A 22805-nucleotide genomic window follows, 5' to 3' on the forward strand; every position below is an offset into this window, starting at 1 on the left:
TCCCCAGGAGGACCTGATGGTTGTTTTCGGTGCTAAAACCGTAGACTGGTTGGGCTCATAGTATACTTCTGGAGTGCACAATAGGCCTTTTAAAATAAATGTAAAATTATAAAAGACATGATTTTGATGTTTCATTAGTGATTGTGTAATATGCTAAAATTAAAAACATTAATTCTGTAATCCACATTCTTTGGGAGTTTTGGCGTTCCATAAAATTACAGGATCCGCACTCAGTTACTCTAAAAATTGAGTAATTGTTTTAAGGAGATATTTTGTATTTCAAAAGGGTTTAAACAATACTCAATCTATGTCTGCTTGTTTGAATTTCAAAGAGTTTAATTCAGTGTACCAGTTTTGTTTTTTAATTTGTTCATATTTGGATGACATATTTTTAGTTGCTTTTGTTATCGAAGATAATAACTATATTAATTGATATTTATTTATACATTTTAAAAATTGCTGAAACTGTACAGGTAGCAATGTTTCTGCTCACCACAACAATTCTGTAAACCATATGAAAATCCAAGTGCGATCACAACATATTTTCAACACTAACAATTTTCCACTAAAAATGTGCAGTAATATCACAAACCTGTTTCCCTTTTCCAGCCAGCATCTGCTAAACAGAAGCCTGCCAAACCGAAAAACGATGGAAGCAAGAAGAAGCCAACGTCACAGGAACAATGGGAACAGTGGAAACTCAAAGATGCAGAGGTATGGTGATGAAAAGTATTCAGTCAATGTGGTTTCATGAAAGAATTTGATTTGTGAAAATGAAACTTCGCTAGTAGGTTGTAAGAAACTGCTTCGGCCACTCTTCTTTTCTCAAGAGTGAGCCATGCTTACATTATGAGGAGTTGATGGAGAATCTTAAGTATAAGCAGAGGTTAATCATCTCCTGTATAAGAGGGCTCAGTTCACTTGCTAGCCAAATGTCGTCTCTCATGTAAATAGTCTGAATTGACCAGTTATGAGTGTGAATGTTGAGTTAATTAAGCTCCAGTTATATTTTTCTTAATGCAGCATCTGGAATCTTGACACTGCCACAGACTTGACTGCTGGAATTTGGAGTCATGTTCATGTGAAGAGATAATAAAATGTTGTTGACAAAGAAACTTAAAATGAACTCTTTACTACCATAAATAGTGTAATCTAGGCAAATAGCTATTCTCATTTTCTCATCAGATTTAAAATTGACACTGACTGAAAGGAAGGTAAATTGGAGCGCTAAACTCAACTTTCACATTTAATCAACCCTTTCTAACATGCCTACATTATGTGTAGTTATGAGTAATTGTGCAGTATATTTATTCCTTGACAAATGTTACACTTTAGATGTTTGTCGTGGAACTTTTTGACTTATTTCTTAACATACTGTAGAACATTGTCCTGTTTTGCTTTTTATTTTTATTTTCCCGTACTTATTTTCATTCCTGAACGTGGTTAATAGTCATTATGAGCTTAGTATTGTTTGAACATGGGAGGTTTTAAGTTGTTACGTTACATGTACACATAGTTCTAAAAGCATGTCACTTTGTATTATTAAAGTCTTAACATTAAGAATGAAATAATTACTTCACAAATAGATACATAACAATGTAAAATATTATTTAATCGATCACCTTAGTAAAACCTTTAAAATGTGTTGCGGTAAATTATTTTACGTTATTTAGTGAGGCATGTTTCCAACCTTTATGACAGTACTAAAATCAATATTACAGTATAAAAAAATGACTTTTTTATTTAGTAAAAACCTAACATGTGCATTTTTGACTAGAAATTGCTCATAAACAATGTAATGAGCATGGAGTGGAATGTGCTCGTGAGAATCTTCGTCTGCGATATAGAAGCAAGACGATTAATATTTTCACGGACAGTCAGGCAGCGCTGATGGCGCTGGATTCTTGCGTGATCAAATCCAAACTGGTTTGGGATTGCTATCAGGCCGTTTCCTCCCTTGCCAGAATCAACAATGTAACCGTTTGTTGGGTTCCTGGTCATGAGGGGATTCTTGGAAACGAAAGAGCTGATGCTCTGGCCAACCAGGGCTCAGCGACAATTATGACGGGCCCTCAACCGTTCTGCGGTGTTCCAAGGTGTGAATCCTCTAGGGTTGTCTCAAAATGGATTCGCACGGAGCATGAGAGAAGGTGGAGGTTGCATCCGGGTTTGAGAGTGAGTAGAATGGTATTACAGTCACCTTCCTCCAAGGTGGCTTCGGACCTTCTCTCATTAAACAGATCAATGTCTTCTAAGGTCATTGGTCTCATTACGGGGCATGGTCACCTGAGGAAGCATCTTCACAGAGTCGGCATCCTTCAGGAGGATCCGCTCTGTGGAAGGTGTAATGAGCAGGAGGAGACTGCTGAGCACCTGCTCTTTGATTGCCCTGCAATAGCAAGAGAGCGGTATGCCATCTTTGGTAGTTTGGACAGGGGTGGTGAATTTTCCCAGGAGGACTTGATAGGTTGTTTTCGGCGGTTTGTTGAACTGCTGAAGTTGTAGACTGGTGGGCCTCATGGTGTGTTTCCGGGGTGCGCAAAAAGCTCTTGAGACTTAAGTGCATGGCAGTAGGCCGCCCCAAGGGGGGAAAAAAAGTTAAAGAATCATTTGTTGTTCATATGTTGCAGTTCATATGCAATAAAGGTTTGTATGAATGTAGCAGAGTTTTTAGCTTGGGTACTGTAATTTCCTGTTAAAAACCTCAAGGTAATAAATAATATATTGAGTGACTTTATGATGACACTGTGTATTTGATAGCTTATCCAGTGTTCGAAAACTTGTTCTCACAATTTCTCTGCAATACTGTTCAAAGTTTATTGTATTGATTCCTTTTTCTTGTCTTATAAAAATGTTTACATTAAAGATTGTCGCACATTCCACAAAAGAGGATTGGAAGCGTCACTGATGACTTTTTTTTATAACGGCACATAAAAGAATTTCATAGGAGTTATATTAATGTGAAGAGTTTAACTTTTTTAAGTTGAACAGGTAAACCAGTACCAAGCTTAAGTAATTGGTTGTGTAGTAAAGGTTAAAACTAAAAGTGGACTTGTTTTTGCTCAGTTTGTGGATGGACACTACGAAGACGACTTGCAACAAGCCATGCTTCTCTCGAAGTTGGACTATGAAGAAAAACAAGATTACTATGACCAGATTAAAAAATCCTCTGAAGAAGAAAAGAAAGGAAACACCAAGAAAAACAAAAAGTCGAACAAAGCTCAGCCCATGTCGCTCAGTCAATTTAACCAATTAAGTGATATGGAAAATCAGGTATTTATACTAGTCACATTTAAGGGTTGTAGTCCTGACACATTTTGATTACTACATGTCGTTGTAGTTTCAGTATCTTTGACCTGATAAAAATTTATCTTAACCCTTTCAGGGCCAGGACCAATAATATGAGATGTTGCAAAATTTTTTCACATCCCATATCCACTTGTGATTAGTCAAAAGTGCCAGGCTACAATTGGCGATTTTGCAGTCTCTTAGATTAAAATTTATAATTTTTCATACAAATTAGAGAATGACCTAAAAGTTGCAACAAATTACTCGTATAGATATATACTATCAACAAAAAAATATATAGATGTAGTTTTAAGTAATTTAAAATTTAAAAAAATAATGTTTTAATAGATTACATAAAAAACTTTTATTTTTTATTTTATTTTTTGCAAATAACTAAAAAAGGAAAAATAATTTTACTGTAGGAAGCTATTTTATTATATTGTACATTTAGAAAGGAACAACCATACAAAATTTTGTGTTATTTCTCTCATAAATAGATTTATGACACATTTTGTATAAATACGAATAATTGTACTTCGCAACATTTTATAAGCGTAAAAGCAACTTACTCTTACATTGCAAGAAACTTAAAGAAATATTCACATTATGGATGTACCGGTAGACAGATGATTGTAGGATCCATAAACAGTTTCAATACAAATAAAAACATTATTTACCAAGAAATATTTACACAATTTTATTTGAAATTTATTTACACTTTTTCTATTTACAAATATGCTACTTACAATTTCACTCCCGTGAGATCGCAAATTGTCAGTCATTGTAACTACTAAACACAATAGCTGAGCACGTAACAACTAAAACTACTAATATTTACAACCACAAAATAAAATAATGAAGAAGAATCCAGCATACAATAGTACAATTAATTACACTATAGCATAAAGAATTAACAACAATAGATCGAGTCAGCTGATAATGTCACGTAAAAATTACGAAATAAAAATGCATAGACCTCCAAAATAAAAATGATATTCATATTAATTACCTACAAATATACCAGGGAATAAAAAAGCATAAAACTTTAATCATTTGACATCGTATTTATTTAAGAAAACGACGAATATCAAGGAGACTATATATTCCTGCCTGGTGCTTTTAGCGTATGTCACCGACGGCAATATTTTGCCGCCTGGCACTTTTCAGATGCGATCTATGGCGGCAATATATTGCCGCCTGGCCCGGAAAGGGTTAAACTAGGAAATAATCTGCCCAGTACTCATGCCAACCCAGACTCGTTACACTTTCATCGCTTGTTCAAAATAAATTTTTGCATTGTCAGTTTTATTTTAACCCTCTAACTGATGACCGATGGCATACAGTTTATATTCATAATATTACTCATTAAAAGCTGATATCGATCCAAATGCTGTATGACATACAGCTGACGGATTATGCAGTTGGTGACGCGCTGCTCAGTCTTGACTATCTTTATTGATACTGTTGAAAGGTTATTATGTAGGCTAATTGTTTATAATATTTTATTGTTATGTTGTGATATGGGTGATCCTCGTTCCCATGTTATATATGTGAACTATTGGATGATAAAAATATTAGTTCTGTTAATGAAAGTGACATATCGGCAAATGAAGTGCATGATGATATTTCTTTGTCAGATTTGTTGTCAGGTAGTCTGGATGATTATAAACCGGTGGAATGTGAGTTTGTTGTGAAAATTTATAGTGACAGTGAAAACAATTTATCATTATCTGATATTCCTCTTGCTCAAAGAATTTATCAAACACCAATATGGTTGTGTACTGCCAAAAAAAGTAGTACATACTTTACGTTTTTATCAACAAACTTTTTCTTGTTGTAAATAAGTTTATATATGTTATAATCCTTTTGTTCACTACAAAATTGTGTATATTTTGTACATTTACAGTATCTTTTTTTTTGTTCTCTTAGGACAAGAAGTTTATAAGTTGCACTTAGTCCTGTAAGAACCTTTGCGCTGCTTCTGGAGTGACAGGATATTCAGGATGGGTAAGGTTAGGGAGTAGGGGCCGCCTCCTATTGAGATCCATGAGGAAGAATTAGGGCACTACATCTCAAAGTCATGTCACCCCGGAAGAAGGGTAGGCCAGCTCTGAACCAGCCCCTCCAGTCAAAGTAGGCAAGGGTCGGCACACCCTTGTTGAGGCTAACAAGAACCTCTGAGGTTAGGGAACAAACCCCACCAACTCCAACAGTCATCTCCCACAGTAGACTAGACCTATCAAATTGCCCATGAACCCCAGAATCTCGACATTTGCGGTTAGTGATGTGCCTCTCCTGGACATCCATAAGGTTGCCCACATTGAAGTGACACATCGGTTTTTGCTGTGCCCAGTGGTGGCTTCAACTGGAAGCTATAAACCAGCCAGAAGTGATCCCTACTGGGTTTAAACTTAAACAAAAATCAGTGTATCATTCTGGGAGATTCTTATTATCAGTCGGAGTGTTAATCTTATATCAAACCATTCTTAGTTACACAAGGGTTGTTACGAAACTACTGCAGAGACAACTTATTGCCAAACGAGTAGGGGTTGTGGCACTATCTAAGTGGCGCTGTGTGTTCATTGCGTATCTGGCAGTGTGTGAAGGTCGTTTTTAACAAGTGTTCAAAATGACTGCCGCAGTCAACTCTGGCACTGACTGTGACGTACATAGAGTCATTATATATCTTTTGGTAAAGAAACTGGAATTATGAACGTTTGTAATGGATTGTTTTCTGTGTATGGGGAAGACATTATGAGCTACACTGCAGTTAAAATTGGTACCAATTATTTTGTGAGGAATGAACTGATGTTCGTTCACGATGATAAGCGAAGTGACCGATGGTCTTGTCAAACAAATCAATTATAAGGTTAGGGAAAATCAAAGGTTCTCAATTTCAGATCTTTGAAAGTATTTTCCATGGGTATCAAAAACTTAAGTGTGTGAAATTGTGACTGAACATCTTAAATTTAGAGCCGATGGGTATCCAAAATCTTGACTAATGAGCTCAAAACAGAGGATAGGTCCAGCTCTAAACTTTCTTATCAGGTACCATCAGGAAGGTGTATACCTTAACCATACAGTCATCGGTGATGAAACATGGGCTTCTTACATCAATGTCAGACAATAAATTGAGTGGGATCACAGCGCATCGCCATCATCCGTTATGTACATAGGCTGCAAAATCGTATTTTATAAGTATTTTAAAGTATTACCTTGATAAGATAAGTGCTTAAATACAGTTGATAACTATGTTTGGAAAGAAGTGAGTTGTTATTTTTATATATACAGAATGGTAAAAAAGTCCCGGAACGGTTTAATATATTTTTTACCAATATAGATAAAGTAATGAGACTTGGTATATCAATAATAGCCATAAATGTCTAGTTTTTTAAGGTATTAAAACTTTTTTATCCCTTATGGGGGGACGGCCCACGAGGAGTTAGACAAAATTCTTAAATAGCAGCATAGGTCGAGTTTTATATCAAATTAAAGGTCTTAGTTAGTAGAACACATTGCCGCAAACCGGACCCTCAAAAGGTTCACTCTAACTGAAATGGCGGCGTTTTAAAGTTATTCGTCATTTATCCAAATAAGTCATTCTCTTACATTAAGATAACATTAATTTAATAATTAGAATTGAAAATTTAGTACTTATAGTTATAGAAAGTGTTCAAAATGTTGTCCAAGTTTCTCTTGGCAATAGCTCAATCTGTGGTAGAAGCCTTCAATAACTTTTTGAATCATCTCAGGAGGTATTTGATGAGTTTCCTCTGTTATGCGGTGAATTAGTTCTTCTGTGTTGGCAGGCTTAGTTAAAAAAAAACCCTTTGTTTTAAATAACCCCATAAAAAGAAATCAAGAGGATTTTAGATCAGGTGATCTAGGTGGCCACTCTATTGCTCCCCTACGTCCTATCAAACGATTGCGAAACTCTCTGTCAAGCAGCGCTCGTACTTGTAAAGCATAATGAGGTGGTGCACCATCCTGTTGAAACCATACTGTGTTATAACTTTGACCCAACACAGCACGTAAAGCCGTATAATGGTTTCTCTCAACATCAATTCATATGTCACCCCATTCAAATTTCCATTGATTATGAAAGGTCCAACAATATGATTGCCAACAATCCCAGCCCACACGTTAACTTTTTCAGGTTTCTGGGTATGGCTTTCCCTCATCCAGTGAGGATTGTCGTCGCTCCAATAACGACAGTTATGCCTACTTACATCGCCATGAAGTGTAAAGGTAGCTTCGTCTGAAAATACAACTTTTGCTAAGAAATTTCGATCTTGTACATATCTATTCATCATTGTCTCACAAAAATTCCACTCTTCTGTCAAAATCGTCTTCCGAAAGCTCCTGGACCAATCTGACCTTATACGGATAATAGTGGTTTTGTTTTAAAACGTTTAACACTGAAACATGGCTTATTCCGTGATTAGTTGCTGCAGTTCTTGTTGATGTGTTTGGCTCTTCGATGAAACTTTGTAATACTTCTATGGATGTATTTTCGTCAGTAGCAGATATAAGGTCTACCACTTCTTGGACGGTCTTTAACATTGCCGGTATCTAGAAATCGTTGGACTGTTCTACAGACGGTAGACTTTGATATTGGTGGCCGGTCCGGAAATGTGTCATTAAATAAATGCACAACTTCATCATATGATCGTACACGGTCACCATACCCCCCTCATCATAAGCAGGTTTATTCTCTCAGTCTCAGTCAGAGACATCCCTATCACAAGATTCACAACTAGTCACTGTTAACAATTAAATTAAACCCAATCTACACTTTACAAATCTTAACTTAAGATCTACTTTGTAACAATTCATGAGGAAAATTAAGTTTCCTGTCTAAACGCATTCTACCCTCAGAATGATAAGATACACAGTTAATGACTCTGCAGTTGGACTTTCAACAGGAATGTCAAAAACAACATTCACTGAATAGAAAGGATGTAAACACTAATGAGTTTTCAAGACCAATACACTATCCCGGAAATCCCATTGTTGCAATGAATGTTGCCAACACAGAAGAACTAATTCATCGCATCACAGATAAATGACGAATAAACTTTAAAACGCCGCCATTTCAGTTAGAGTGAACCTTTTGAGGTCCGGTTTGCGGCAATGTGTTCTACTAACTAAGACCTTTAATTTGATATAAAACTCGACCTATGCTGCTATTTAAGAATTTTGTCTGACTCCTCGTGGGCCGTCCCCCATAAGGGATAAAAAAGTTTTTAATACCTTAAAAAACTAGACATTTATGGCTATTATTGATATACCAAGTCTCATTACTTTATCTATATTGGTAAAAAATATATTAAACCGTTCCGGGACTTTTTTACCATTCTGTATGTATATATATTTCTTGTGTGCATGTGTATGTCACTGACCTCCTCCGAAATGACTGGACCGATTTTGACAAAATTTTGTGTGTGTGTTGAAGGGGATGCAAGAATGGTTTAGATTTACAACTCTGTCCAATTTAAATTGTCTACTTAATTAATGTTTTATTTATAAATCGTTGTTGATTTTGAAATGTTTTGCCTTCGATCCGGCAGACTGCGCTATGACACGTAATACAAAGTGAACTGATACTTGACAGCTGTTAATACTATCAGCTGAAGTTCATCAAAGAGGCAGAAATATTTGTTTACATTTAAAATTTAGAAAATTATTATTGTAAAGTGCTTGATCAGTAGTGTAATGCAGATTGCATAGAAAACGTTATTGCCTAATTTTAAATTTAGATTGCACCAATGATCAATAAACTATCTAATGCAATGAAAATACTATTAAACACTGTTATAAAAACCACCTCATTGTACTATTGTACATTGAATTTTTGCACATAAGGTAATCGAATTTAGTTAGATCGAAGGTAAATGAAAAGAGCCGAAAGAAGACACTTTATGATCGAAATTGGTTTTTGTTGATACATTTTCTTGATTGAAGCATAAGGCAAACTCCACAATAATATTGGAAATATCTTAGACAGAAAATTAATTTTAACAGACCGAATTTGATTCTTTATAACCTAATTAGTTTATAAAGATTCATCCATATAAATTAATTGTACTGAATAACTTATCAACACCTAGCAAAAACCACGAAAGATAGAGGCAGGAAATATGGTATATACCTTCATAATGTGCCCAAGAGGCTCACTAAGGAATGACTATCAATTATATCAGGAATGTTTAGAATGTGATAGAGAAAGAATATGTGAATATAGTGTACTGTTTTTCAACAGGAAATTGTGTGTGAAGCCGCGGGCAACTGCTAGTTATGTATATAATTAACAAGGTGTAAAAGATCACGTAATTTTTTTATTTATGAAAGCAACTTACTTTCTGAACGACTTGTAAATTTTGAGGACAACACAGAAAATATTGTCTTGTAGAAAGCAAAATATTGTTTTTGAGAGCAATGAATCTGTTTAATATTGCACATAAAAATTTCATATTCACTGCCCTTTTTTTTACAAAGAAATTAATACAGAACATACTAAATGGTTAATATTTCATGAGAAATAAGAGTCACTGGTTAGAATATTGTTTAGAAATTTTATGGAGAAGTTTGAAAATATAAAAAGAATGCAATTGTAAAGCATATAGATTTTTAGGTACAAGAAATTGATAATATAGACATGAAATCATGCTATTGGTAAATATAAAATAATATGGTATTTCACTAATTACCTGAAGACAAACTTCCCCTGAATTAAAAGTTTGTAGCCTCTCTCTTAACCGGTCATCACATTAACCAGTCTCAGTCTTACAAAACATTAACATCCTTGTACCGGCCACTTTTTAATAAGTTATAGATTTAATCGGTTGTGAACGCCGGAAACGAACGACGGCGACGTTTCAACTAATTTCATATAACTCATACAGACATATTGCAAAGTGAATGCTTTTACTTTATTCCTGTACAGTTATGAATTCTGTAGTATTCTGAAATTTAGCGTTCGGAAAATCGTACTCTTGAGTCTTACAGCACATTGGTTCTAGAGGATTGGTAGCTAGGGGGAGGGAGGCTATTGTGTTGGGAGTTAAATTCCATAGTATTATTTGATCAAAGTAAACTTTTGGTAGGTATTTTATTGTAGTTAATAGACAATAGGCAATAGACAATAGACAAGTTTCTTTATTGACATATTCTTAAAGAATAGTAATAATAGTATTTGATGTTGTTCACTTTACATCTATTTTCATGTATAAACAAGCGTTCGATGCATCTATGCAGACATCAAGTGCTTGGCACTAAACCAGACGATTGCTGATTGGTTTATGTCATATTTTGTGGATTTGTATAAAATCCTCTAAAGTGTTAAAATTACATATTTACGATATTACTTATAAGTAATACAAATATATACTTGTAAAACTACATTGCATAATATATTCTAGAGGTTATGACTTTTAGTTCTTAAAATATAGCTATTTTCCTTAAACTGTTGAACTTAATTTAAAAAAAACTTGGTATTTTTGGCTTACTTTTTGTAAATTTTTGTAAATTTGTAAATTTGGCTTACTTTTTATAAATGGTTTCCAGAACAGAAGCAGCGGACTGGCGGTGATGTACGTACATAAATATAGAAAATACTTAAATATATTTCAAGAACTTAGAAAATACTAACTGCAAGCACAATACTATTTACAAAACTACAACAATTTGTTAATTAAAATATCGAATCTGTAGTTTTTTAAACACAGAATGTGACAAAAACGTGTTTTAGCGGGCAGTAGTTTGCATACTGCCAATCAGTCGGCAATTAATTAGTGACACAGTGAATCTGGGCAGATTCAATTGCCAAATCTCATCACATCTCTATTAGCACCAGTATATTAGTCTTCACGCCCTTAATGTCACCACCCTTAAGCTAAATTGGATATATATATATATATATATAGTCTAAGCTGCTACATTGTGAAGAATGTTGTATGCCTTGCAGCATTGAAGAATTTTTATTGTTATAGATTGAAACAATAGAGAATGGTGGTGGTTCCGGTGATGCTGCTGCAATGGTCAATGGGAAACAAGAACCTGACCCTGAATTCTTTGAAAGAATTAAGACTGAAGCTAAAAAAGCCTTCCAATCAGAACAGGCTGAAGAAAAAAGAAAAGCACGAGAGGTGAGTTACTCTTTACATCACTCGTTGGTCATCCCTTTTTAATATTCAAACTAAAAAAATATATTTGAAAGATTTTACATTTAAAAGCCAATGTTACTTTTCAATTTTCATTGTCATCTATGGCAAAATTGTCACAGTTGCTAGAAATATTATAACAAGTTTCCGTCATATATCTAATAGTGCGTCCATGGCAAAATTATCAAAGTTGCTAGAAATATTATAACAAGTTTCCGTCACATATCTAATAGTGCGTCCATGGCAAAATTATCAAAGTTGCTAGAAATATTATAACAAGTCACATATCTAATTTCTTTAGCACATCTGATGCCATACAGCCATCTATGATGAAAAAAATCACAGTCGCTAGAATATAGTTACATGTGTATTTTAACCCTTTGAATGCCACAAGGCAAAAAATTTAGTACAAAAGAAATGCACTAGCAACTATATTGCAAGTCATATGCGAAAAATGCCAGGGAATAATAAGAAGTATTACCGGGCTTCAGGAAAAAGAATATATTTTTTTATTTTTCATACTATTTTTATGAAACAGGTATCAAAATGTTTGTAATAAATTGTATTACAATAAAATGTTACAAAACAAACGAAACAGCAGAAAATAATATTAGTTTTGGCATGTCAAAACCAAAAAATGTATAAAGCAATTTTTATTTTTTAGTTTTTATTTTTTTGACAAATTAATAAGAAACAATTTTAGTATGGGAAGAATTTTTTAAATATTCTTTATAACATTGTTAATGTGAAAAAAATGGTTAACTTTTTTATATAATTACTATAGTTACATAACAATGTTTGAAATTATGTACATAATAAAAAAATCATTTTTCAGTACTGGTAACACAACACTAAAACAAAAATAATTAATGCATTACTTACATTTATCCTTTGGTTGTAAAGTCCAATATCTAATATATGGTCTTCATATTTTCCAAAAAAATATGTACAACACACACACACACACACACACACACACGCACACGCACACGCACGCACATATATATACATATATATTATAATTATTAAGATAGGTAAAAAATTTAACTTTATTCAACTGGTATATTGCATTAAAATTTCTATAAGAAAATTATTTGAATAATTATGTTATTTGGATACTGTTACTTAGAAAAAAATCATCACGATAATTAATTAGTAAAATAACTAAAAGAACTAAAGTATCACTGTCACATTGAGAGCCTATGGTCGGGGAATTACGACTCACAAATCTCGGTTGGGTGTCTTGTTCTGGTGTGTAAGTAGGGTCTTCATCAGTGTCATCAAAAATATCGGACAATGAAAAGTTTGAATCGTTATCACTACCCGACAAATCACTCAGTAGTTGTCTGTGAACTTCACTTACGGTTAAGTGATCACAATCCATTTCTGAATGTCTATTATTAATAACACATGAAAAAACAGTCACAATAACTACTAAAACTTACACAGATATCAATTTAACAAAGCATTTTAGAGATCCTAACCCTCAAAACCATGTAAACACAACCATGTGACCGAACAGACTGTTATACCTGTACGTAGCGAGTTGTTTACGCGCCAACAATGCCCCGGTTGATCACCGCCAGCTGTTGTTGCTTCTATTATTCTGTGTTTTTTTTTATCTTCACTAATATAAAGTACTATGTGAACTATTATTTATCTATTGCAGGATAGTTAACAAATAAAACAATATTGGTTGTGAAAAGAATTCATGAAAAATAAAGCGTTAAAAATTACGATAACAGACGGCGACGACGGATCTTCACCTGGCACTTTTCGCACAGTTAGTCGGCGACGATCTATCGCACGCAAAGGATTAAAGAGTATATTTTGTTCTAGGTTGAGACTAGTAATTTTATAAATCTATTAAATGTAGAATTTTCTACTGGTGAGTTTTGTTATTAGCAGTTGTTTCAAAGTTGATCACAAGTATTGGGATAATGTTTTTAAAATTGTTATGGTATTAAATATAAGAAAACGACATATTATTTAGAAATAATGTAGAAGTTTATTACTGATATTGAAAGGAGTATGAGAACAGATGGGTCATCCATACTAATTTATGAATAATCAATTAACCCTTCCCACGCTGTTGGCGGATATATTAGAATGGTAGGCTTTGACCAAAACAACAAATACAGTTATATTTGATATTGTCTCTTGGAGGTTTTTAGTTCACAAAAGGCCTTCAAAATGCTTGGTGCACGCTCCATGCTTAACACGGTTGCCAAGGAAGTATTTATAAACAACCTTCACTCTGTGGCAGGGGTAGGGGAGCGCCCTTTGTCTAACGACCACCTGCTCGTCAGTTCTGCATCTCTTACAGAGCCATAAACAAACATATCCGTTGTGTGTATTACTGCATTCTTGGTTGTCACAAGTGCGAGTCTACTACGTATCTCGTTATTATTCTTCATCGTGTGGTAGTGTTGAATTAGTTTGAAATATTTATCTAGTTTTATGGTTTAATGTAATTAAACTTTTTTCTGTTTAAATATATTTTACAATGAAATTGAAATTTATTTGAAATAAACAGTTTTGTATATAGTTCTATTTTATTTTTATCAATAAATACGCTAATTTTAAGTAAAATGACCTGTTTTATACTTTTTTTTGCTTTTACCTTTTATAATTTAGTTATAATAAAAATTAGCTTTGAACTTAAAGAAACAAAATTTTGTACTTGTCTTGGTGTTATACGGAAGTTAACCCATTGCCATTCCTCCCATATCTGTCGGTGCTGGGTCCTGTTAGGCCAACAAATATTACACAGATTTTAGTGTTTTGGATAAATAACCGTACAAATAGTAAATATTAACATATTTACATAAAACTTTCACTAAATTGTTCAGATTTACACTGACTTTTATATAGACACCTTACAAATTATTTAAGAAAAAACTTGTTTTATTTTTAATAAACAATTTTACAATTATATATTTTGAAACATAAAATTTTAAAGCAAATTTTTTTTTCTACATTGAAAATTATTTATGCCCTTTAAAGACTAATTTATTTTATAAATTAAACATACTTTTATGCAAAAATAAGGCACAAATTTTAATTTTGCTATATCAAATATTTTTTAAACATGAAATAAAAATGTTTGTGATTTTTATAATATTCAGCCTACACATTGTTTAGTATACTAAAATTTACCACTCTTATTTACATGCCCTATATATAAAACATTATTAATCTCAATATACGTTTTTGACTCATTTTGAAACTCAAAATAAAACGAACGTAAACAATAATATAACCTTGTTAGCGTGAACTGGCAACTAGAGCTACTGAATTGCGACGTAGACGGCAACACAGCTGTCCACTGCTCTCAGCTGACCTCGGCTGTTGCATTGTTTATACTTTATTGTTCTCATCAATGACGTAATTTATTTCATTTACAAAACCTTTTTTTAATAGATAAAGTAATGTAGATTAACAGACAAACATTAATTTTTATGTTTTTGTTTGTATTAATAATATATATTGGATTTTATTAACGTATTACACAACTACGAGATAACTCGTAGTTGTAGGCCAATGGGTTAATGGATTCGTTAGTGATGTGCGAACGGTTGAAACAGCACAGTGTGACTGCAGTTATTAGCATTTTTACTTTGCAATGATTTCTTTACCTCTACTGACTCAGATTTGTTTGCTACAGCCACACATAGATGAGCTGATCTCGGTTGCCCAGTACCAAGACAGACTGGAGAAGTGTTATGAGGAAATCACAAGGTTAAAAGAAGAGAATTATAGATTGCAAGGAGAGGTGAACGAAGTCAAGACTAGAAGCAAGAAACTATGCCATATCCTGTTACAAGCAGAAAGTAAGTGGAGTGGTTACAATTAATCATTTACTATTTGTTTTAGTTTAGTGTAAGTAGGACTTTGGTGTGGTGAGTAGATTCTTTAGAGATTGGATGAAGTTAATTTTTACAGTAAATTTTGCGTATTTTAAGACTTAAATATTGGGAATCAGGGCTTCTGAACATCAGGGATCATAATTTTTCTAAGGGAAAATAATATGAAATCCTGATTGAGTTTTAGGGCCAGAATCGTGAGAAGATTCTGTCCAAACCTGATGGTTTTCCAGTTAGCATAGGAGTTGGTTATATCTCCTCAAACCTTCTCCATAATTTGAGGTGGATGTGGTGCTGATTAAGATATGCTAATGTGAGGATTCACTTGTGAGAATTGTTCTGAAAAGAGAGTCGTGCAACTGTTGTGGATGAAGACCAAATTCTGAACCTGAACTGTTTCCACCCACTTCTGTCTGTACATTCCTGACTCCATCCAGGGGTTTGTCCATCTGAATCATCTTGTTGCAATCCCTTTGCAGCAATGAATCCTGTTCAACGTTTGAAATTTAGTCTTAACCCATTGCGGATCAACGACGTGAGGGTGACGCGGAGCGAGGCGTGGACCAAAAGCACAATGACGTGACCCTCACGCGGATGACGTGGTACGGATGACTCATTTGTTTTGAACGCTTATCGCTGTTATAAGCCTCGGAGATATTTATAGTCAGTTTTCCTGGACTGGCTTCCTATCTTATCTCTGATACTCGTCCACAAATACTCCCCTCGTTATCGGTCAATAACGTTATTATTTGCGACAAATTGTTTGTCTGAGGCGTACAGTCGTGGCGTTCTATTTTCCTTTGCCTCGTGTGCGTGTACGTAAATAAAATGGGTGACAATTTACGATCATCTGAATTAGATAGACTATTATTAGAAAGTGGAAGTGATGAAAGTGATATCGATAGTGTTATTGAGGATGGAGACGGTTCTATCACGCGTATTTGTCCACGTTTTCATAATTACGCGGATACTAATGTTGACAGTGACGAGCGGGCTAGTGACCATGATTCAGATGTTCAGACTATTTCAGACATTGTTCCTGGGACACCACCGGATGTGGAAACTCTATTTCAACATCATTTCAATATCAATAAAAACGCTCAAAGTAGTGCTTCCGAGGATATTTATGAATATACTTCTAGTATAATATACTTGTCTAATATGATCTGTATAATGTTTATATAACATAAATAACAACATAAACAAACAAAACATGTATAATTAGCGAGCGCGCTAAGCAGGCAGGTAGGCGTGCAAACACTGCGGGTGCTGCGTTGCAATACGGATTAATTCGTACTCTAAGGCCCGCGCGCGCGCGCCGTTTTCACGATCCGCAATGGGTTAACCAGTCTAACCTGAGGCAGATAAATGCTAATACAAGATCTCGTGTTGTAGCTATGGATATCTTTTCTATTACTTACTTGGTCCAAATTAGTTCTAAGGCAAAGCAAAGCCTGCTGAAGAAACAAAGAAAATAAGGTAAAAAATGTAAGATGTGGGAAATTTTCTCTAAGACTATGAAACTTGTCTACTGCTGCCATGATTCTGATAGCTCTCTTTTGTATAATAAAAAAAACTTCTTTTGCATGGGAAGATGACCCTCAAGTGATTAATCCATAGCTTAAATGGCAATGGAAGAGGCCATAATATGCTTGTATGAGAGAAGCCTGTTCTAATTCACCACATAAACGTTTTATTGCAAATATACTTGAACCGAGTTTACTTTTAACTGTAATTACATGTTGGTGCCAGTTTAACATTGGATCAAAAGTTAAGCCTAAAAATTTAGAATACAGTTCTGCCTTTTGGACATTAGGAGCTTCTCTAAGACTAAATAACACAGTGGCTGTCGTATCTTTTATTTAAAATTCAGTTATTTGCAGAAAGCCAGTCCTCTATTACATTCTGGTTTAACTTACAGTCTTTTCAAAGCTGTTCATAATTTGTATTCCTAGCTATCATAGTGGTGTCATAAGCATAAAGAACAATATTAGCAGGAACATTTGCACTCAAATCATTGCCGCCACTAAAAACAATAAAGGTCCCAAAACAGAACCTTATGGCACTCCACAAGTTACAGGCTTACAGCAAGATACTTCTTTTCCTAAAACTACATACTGAAACCTATTTTGCAGATAAGAGCTAAATAAGGTTAAAGCTACTCCTTTAATATTGTAATGTTCTAATTTTTTTATTAGTATTTGATGAGACACTCGATTGAAAGCCTTGCTAAGATCACAGAATGTTAAGAATCTTATCAACCGAAGAAATAATACCATGTGTTGTAGCGAAACCTTTTCGGAAACCAAACTGCTCTTTGCAAAGTAAGCCTTTCATTTCTAGAAAATGCATTAACTGTTTACCAACAATTATTTCGAACACTTTCGATAAAACCGGAATAATAGCAACAGGTCTGTAATTTCCAATTTTCTCCTTTTTTATAAATAGGAAGGACTTTTGTTGTTTTTAAGACATCAGGAAATACGCCCAAGTTTAAACAGTTATTAATTAAAAATGTTAAAGGAGAAACAAAACAAGATACTGTTTCTTTCACAAAGACATTTGTCAATCCAAAGTGATCCATACATTTTTTAAGTGCTAATTGCCTTACTATATCTATAACATCACTTTCCGTTACATATTTAAAAATAAACTCACTAATATTGTCAGATACAGGTTTATCACTTAAATAATGTTTAATGTTATAATTATTTACATTTACACTTATACTATTACTAGCTGAATCTTTGGCAATGTTTATAAAGAAGTCATTAAGTAAAAAAGTGTACGTTTCAGTGAAAGACAAGGCCACCATACTCGTGGAAGTCCACGAGCTCCAGAGGGTCAAAAATGAGCTCTCCGACGAGGTGTCAAGTCTGGTCGCTCAGCTCGAACAAGAAAAGAGCAAAGTGAGAGCTTTAACAGGAGGTGACGCAAAAGCGAAAGACAAAGTGAGTAGAATTTCTATTAACATATTGTGGGCTGGTAGTTATTGGTCAACTACTTTACTTAAACTATTTCTTACGTACTGCACCAGCTGCATGTGCTACGATGAATCAGCTGGTTCACACGATTGTTATTTTATTCTCTCAATAACATGCCGTTTCTTATTTATTGAGTATTACAAGTAAGAATAATTGTATGTTTTAGTGTTTTTGTGAACATGTGTATTTATTCGTATCACCCATCATAATTTTTTTACAAATAAAAACTTTTAATGGATTCAAAGTGAACATTACAATTTTTTTATGTTATGCAATGGTGACTACATTCAGAATACATACATATATATATATATATATATATATATATATATATATATATATATATTATTTGTAGTGAATTACTTTACAATTAAAACAAATTGTTTTTAAAACATTGGCACTATATTTCGGTGAAAACCGTCTTCAGGTGCAAAAAATGTATAAAATATAAAAATATAAAAGAAAACAGTACAAACGAAAGTAAATAAACAGTGAATAAGTAATAACAATAAATACAGATGACATGAACTAAACAATTGTTCCATATGTTGATTTCAAATTTAGACGTTTTTGGCTAAGTTATCTGATGTTGAGTCCGTGTGGAATTTTGCTCTTTAAAACCAATTGGTGTGCTTGTTCTAATGTTCTGAGGTAAATTGGGTTTGAATTTGTATGTACTTGCCGAATAGGTTTGACTGAATATGTATTTTCGAAAGTTTCATTGTGATTTATACCATGAGTCACGACAGTTTTCTTTAAATCTTGGTGTTTTATAATCAAATCGGTGTCCTGTCATTCTTGTCCTCAAGGTATTTGTTGTTGAGCCAATATAATCTGCTGGACATTTTTTACATTGAATTTGGTAAATCACATTTTTAGATTCACAAGACAAGTTGCCGATGATAGGATATGTCTTGATAGGAAATATATATATAATTATTATTTTTAAGGAAAATGTCCCTTGAACATTTCTGAATAAATTTGTTTTATAATAATATAGTATCATTGTTTTATATTGTCCATATGATGATACAATAAATATAAGACAGAGTCTGAGGTACAAAGTCCACCACTAAGAGGAATTTGACCACCAGTTTCAGGGTTAAACAAGGATAAGATTTTGTCTAGATAGCAAGTCAGTATATATATGTTTTGTAATGTTTTTAAATGTTTAGAACATGTTGGGTTTTGTCAACTAGAAATCATAGCTCTTGTATTTTGCCTACTGTAATCTCGCCTGTGCTCAACCAAGCAGCAATTGATTATTATTAGTACGTTTTACTAGGCTATGACTATCGGTATTAATTTATGTTTTTTGTACATATTTATAACTGCAGAAATTCTTGATGAATACTAGACAGATTCACAGAAATCTGATTAAAAATGTTCCTATTATCCAAATTTATTCTTAAAAAATTCTAATATTTCACTTATATAATTAAATAAGGACGATTTTGTGTATACAATTTTAACTGAATTTTCATTTAATAAAATTTACTTTGGTTCCATTAAATTTAGCGGAATGACTGATGTTTTAAGATAGCGTTCACTCACTTATTACTGACAGAATGAGCGTACACCTAGTAATAAATCATTACCAGTGGTAACAGTTAATTTTATTGTTATACACTGTGTCCCAAAAGAAACCTGAACAACTTTATTGGATTGCAAATATTTTAATGACACACATATAACAGAATTTTTTAATTTACAGTAACATACATAATCTCCACATAAAATCTTGGGTATCACCTTTATTTGTGAAGTTCAACGTGGTTTCCATTGTTAGTAAAATGATCGTTAATTCGATAATCTAACTCTGCCCATACTTGATAACACATTTCATCATCATGAGTGCCACATTAATTATTATTGTCAATTCTTGAATTTTTATCAGTTTAGACTTGAAAATCTGATCTTTTACAAATCCCCAGAAAAAATATCACATGGTGTTAAGTCTGGGGACTGTAGAGACGAGAGATGTCGTTGCGCCCAATTCACTGACAAAGGATAGTGTTTTCAAGTGATTCTCTCACAATTTATTAAGTTCCAGTGCAGAGAGGCACCATTTTGTTGAAAATAACACAAGACTTTAGGCTTCCAGTTGAGGGTATGCTTAGTTTTATAGCATGTCTAATGTTACCATTAACACATTCACTGCGGATGACAAAATTACCGGCAACAGAAAATGCGGGAATTTTTTTGTTTTATACTTACCCAAAACGGAGTCAGGATAGCTGAAAGGGTTGTCCAAGGTATCCCGGAAGCTTCGTTGGCCGGAACGGGTGACGTCATGTCCGTGCCGAGTCTGCTCGTCATCCGCACCGGGTGCCGGTCCCCGTGTTGTATGTGCTCGCAGCACACTAGGTTTCGGCACAAACACTCGTGAATTACACGAATATAGTACATGAATGACACGTAGATAGTACATCAATTACACGTATTGGGGTGGGGTGGCCCACTGGGGGTGGGAGACTGTTCGAACTCGACTCATTGTCTTCGTCAGATGAAAAATTATCGTCAATAACATTATCGTCTTCCTTCATTATGAGTACGTACACTTACACAGTCAACAGACACTATAATCCAGTCACACAATATCGCAAAGCATACACAACAAACGAAAATGGTGAACCGGCGACGAATCGCACCAACTGACTCACTGAAACAGGCACACCTCGCTATGAGTGTTACAGTCTTCCCGGGTAACTGCTCAGCTCACACTGAGGCAATATGAAAGCAGCTGCCGTATGCAGAGCTCACTCGTCCACCGCCTGGCACGCCATTTTCGCATGACGAGCATGCTCGTCACCCGCAGTGAATGTGTTAATTGATTTTTTATTAAAGAAAAATGGGACATTAAATGTTTCATATGAATTACATTCAACTTGGGCTGTCTCGAACATGTTCCTGGATTTCTTTCAGTAACTCATTTGGGGTACCTGCACGTTATTTTTATTCACTTTTCCGCATACATGGAATGTGACCATCAGAAAACAGCACTACCTTCTATAGAAAGTTTCCATCAGTAAATAAACGAATCAAGCTCAGTAACCACAGTGTTTATGTTTAAGTTTGTCATCCGGGTTAATTTTTTGCAGAGACTGCATGATATAAAGTTTCATTTTCAAAATGGTCTTTAAAATTCTTTGAACACTGGATTTTTATAAATTTAACTCACATGATGCAGTGCGAATAGATTTTAGAGGACTTTGTAGAAATGATTATTACACATTCTCAATAACTTCATTTGACAGTTTAGGCTTACCATTGCCTCTTGAATATTCAGTGCTGCCAGCTAACCTGAATGAATGAATGAATGAATGTTTATTGTCATATTACATCTTACAAGATCCAGATACGCTGGTACGACAGATGACATAGTCAGAAATTTCCCTTTCTTCGGTCTCCCATCGTTAGTAGTAATAGATTTAACAAGAACAAGATTCCAGCTAAAGGTGGTATTACACCTGGTATTACAACCTTAACATGTAATACCAGACACAATCAGAATCAGAATCAGAAACATCTTTATTCATATTAATACACATGGTGTACATAAGAATGGTGTCAATCCAATATAATACTATAATAATAACATTATTAACATTAACATCATTGTTAACAATAGTAACAGGTCACAATTCATTATATAATACAATAGTTTCATACTAAAATTATTAAAATTACAAAATAATGAAAATTTAAAAATTAAAGTTAAAGAAAAAAAATGTAATAAAACTGTTTTTATCCATGTTTTCCACCATGGATTTCAAAAAATTCAGAAAACGAATACAGGGGAAGGTTCCGAAAACAAATGCTGTTCCTTCAAGGTGAATGTTGACCACAGCGTGTTTTAAATTTTTTGTTGCACTACAATATCTGAGTCTGTTTCAATGTACCATTCAACACATTGCGCTTTCTCTTGAGCATTCATAGCGGCTGCTTTATTTTAGGTTATATTATGAGTTTATGGATTTTGAGCAAACAGCAATAGAACAGTTAATATTTACATTAAAAGGAATTTTATAAATTTTAGTATAACATAATCATGCTTAAAACGATCAAAATTTAACTGTGCAGATTTTATTAAGATTTGAAGTTATTCAGTTTTTTTTTGGGACACATTGTATTTACATATTACAATAAAAGAGTACATTTTTATCTCACTTCACAGTTTCTGCACAAGAGGAGCGTACGTTTCAATGCGGCTTCTGAAACCACAAGAAGCAAATGATATTTGGAATCAATTGTGTATTGGTAATACAATTTTTTTGTTGCTTTTTGGTGGTAGAAAATGTTGCTGATAGGTTTAATGCTGGATGCGGAGGGTGGTAGGTACTGATTTATTATGGTGGTTTGGTTAATTTCTTGGTTGTGTGTTTGTCAATATCTGAGTAATTCCTTTTTGTACTGTTTAAATTTCAGTGCAAGGTAAATAACCAGTGAATTCATACAAGGACAGTGTTGCTAGAAAAAAACAGTGAGGCTGAAAAATTCACAAT

The 22805-nt window shown here is 33.9% G+C and overlaps 1 protein-coding gene across 2 annotated transcripts in view; it reads left to right on the plus strand.

Moving 5' to 3' along the window:
• The window catches only part of LOC124365762 (G kinase-anchoring protein 1-like), a 30148-nt gene that overhangs the window by 3590 nt on the left and 3753 nt on the right, over positions 1 to 22805 (plus strand). The window contains exons 2-7 of one of the 2 annotated variants that reach the window (XM_046821765.1): positions 610 to 714; positions 3067 to 3273; positions 11280 to 11435; positions 15118 to 15283; positions 18113 to 18267; positions 22478 to 22560. In XM_046821765.1, the coding sequence (XP_046677721.1) occupies positions 610 to 714; positions 3067 to 3273; positions 11280 to 11435; positions 15118 to 15283; positions 18113 to 18267; positions 22478 to 22537 (849 nt within the window). In that variant the 3' untranslated portion in view covers positions 22538 to 22560. The remainder of the gene's footprint in view (positions 1 to 609; positions 715 to 3066; positions 3274 to 11279; positions 11436 to 15117; positions 15284 to 18112; positions 18268 to 22477; positions 22561 to 22805) is intronic. The other variant, XM_046821766.1, reaches the window with a different exon arrangement.

This window comes from Homalodisca vitripennis, chromosome 7, assembly GCF_021130785.1.
Source record: "Homalodisca vitripennis isolate AUS2020 chromosome 7, UT_GWSS_2.1, whole genome shotgun sequence".
Lineage (NCBI taxonomy): Eukaryota > Metazoa > Arthropoda > Insecta > Hemiptera > Cicadellidae > Homalodisca > Homalodisca vitripennis.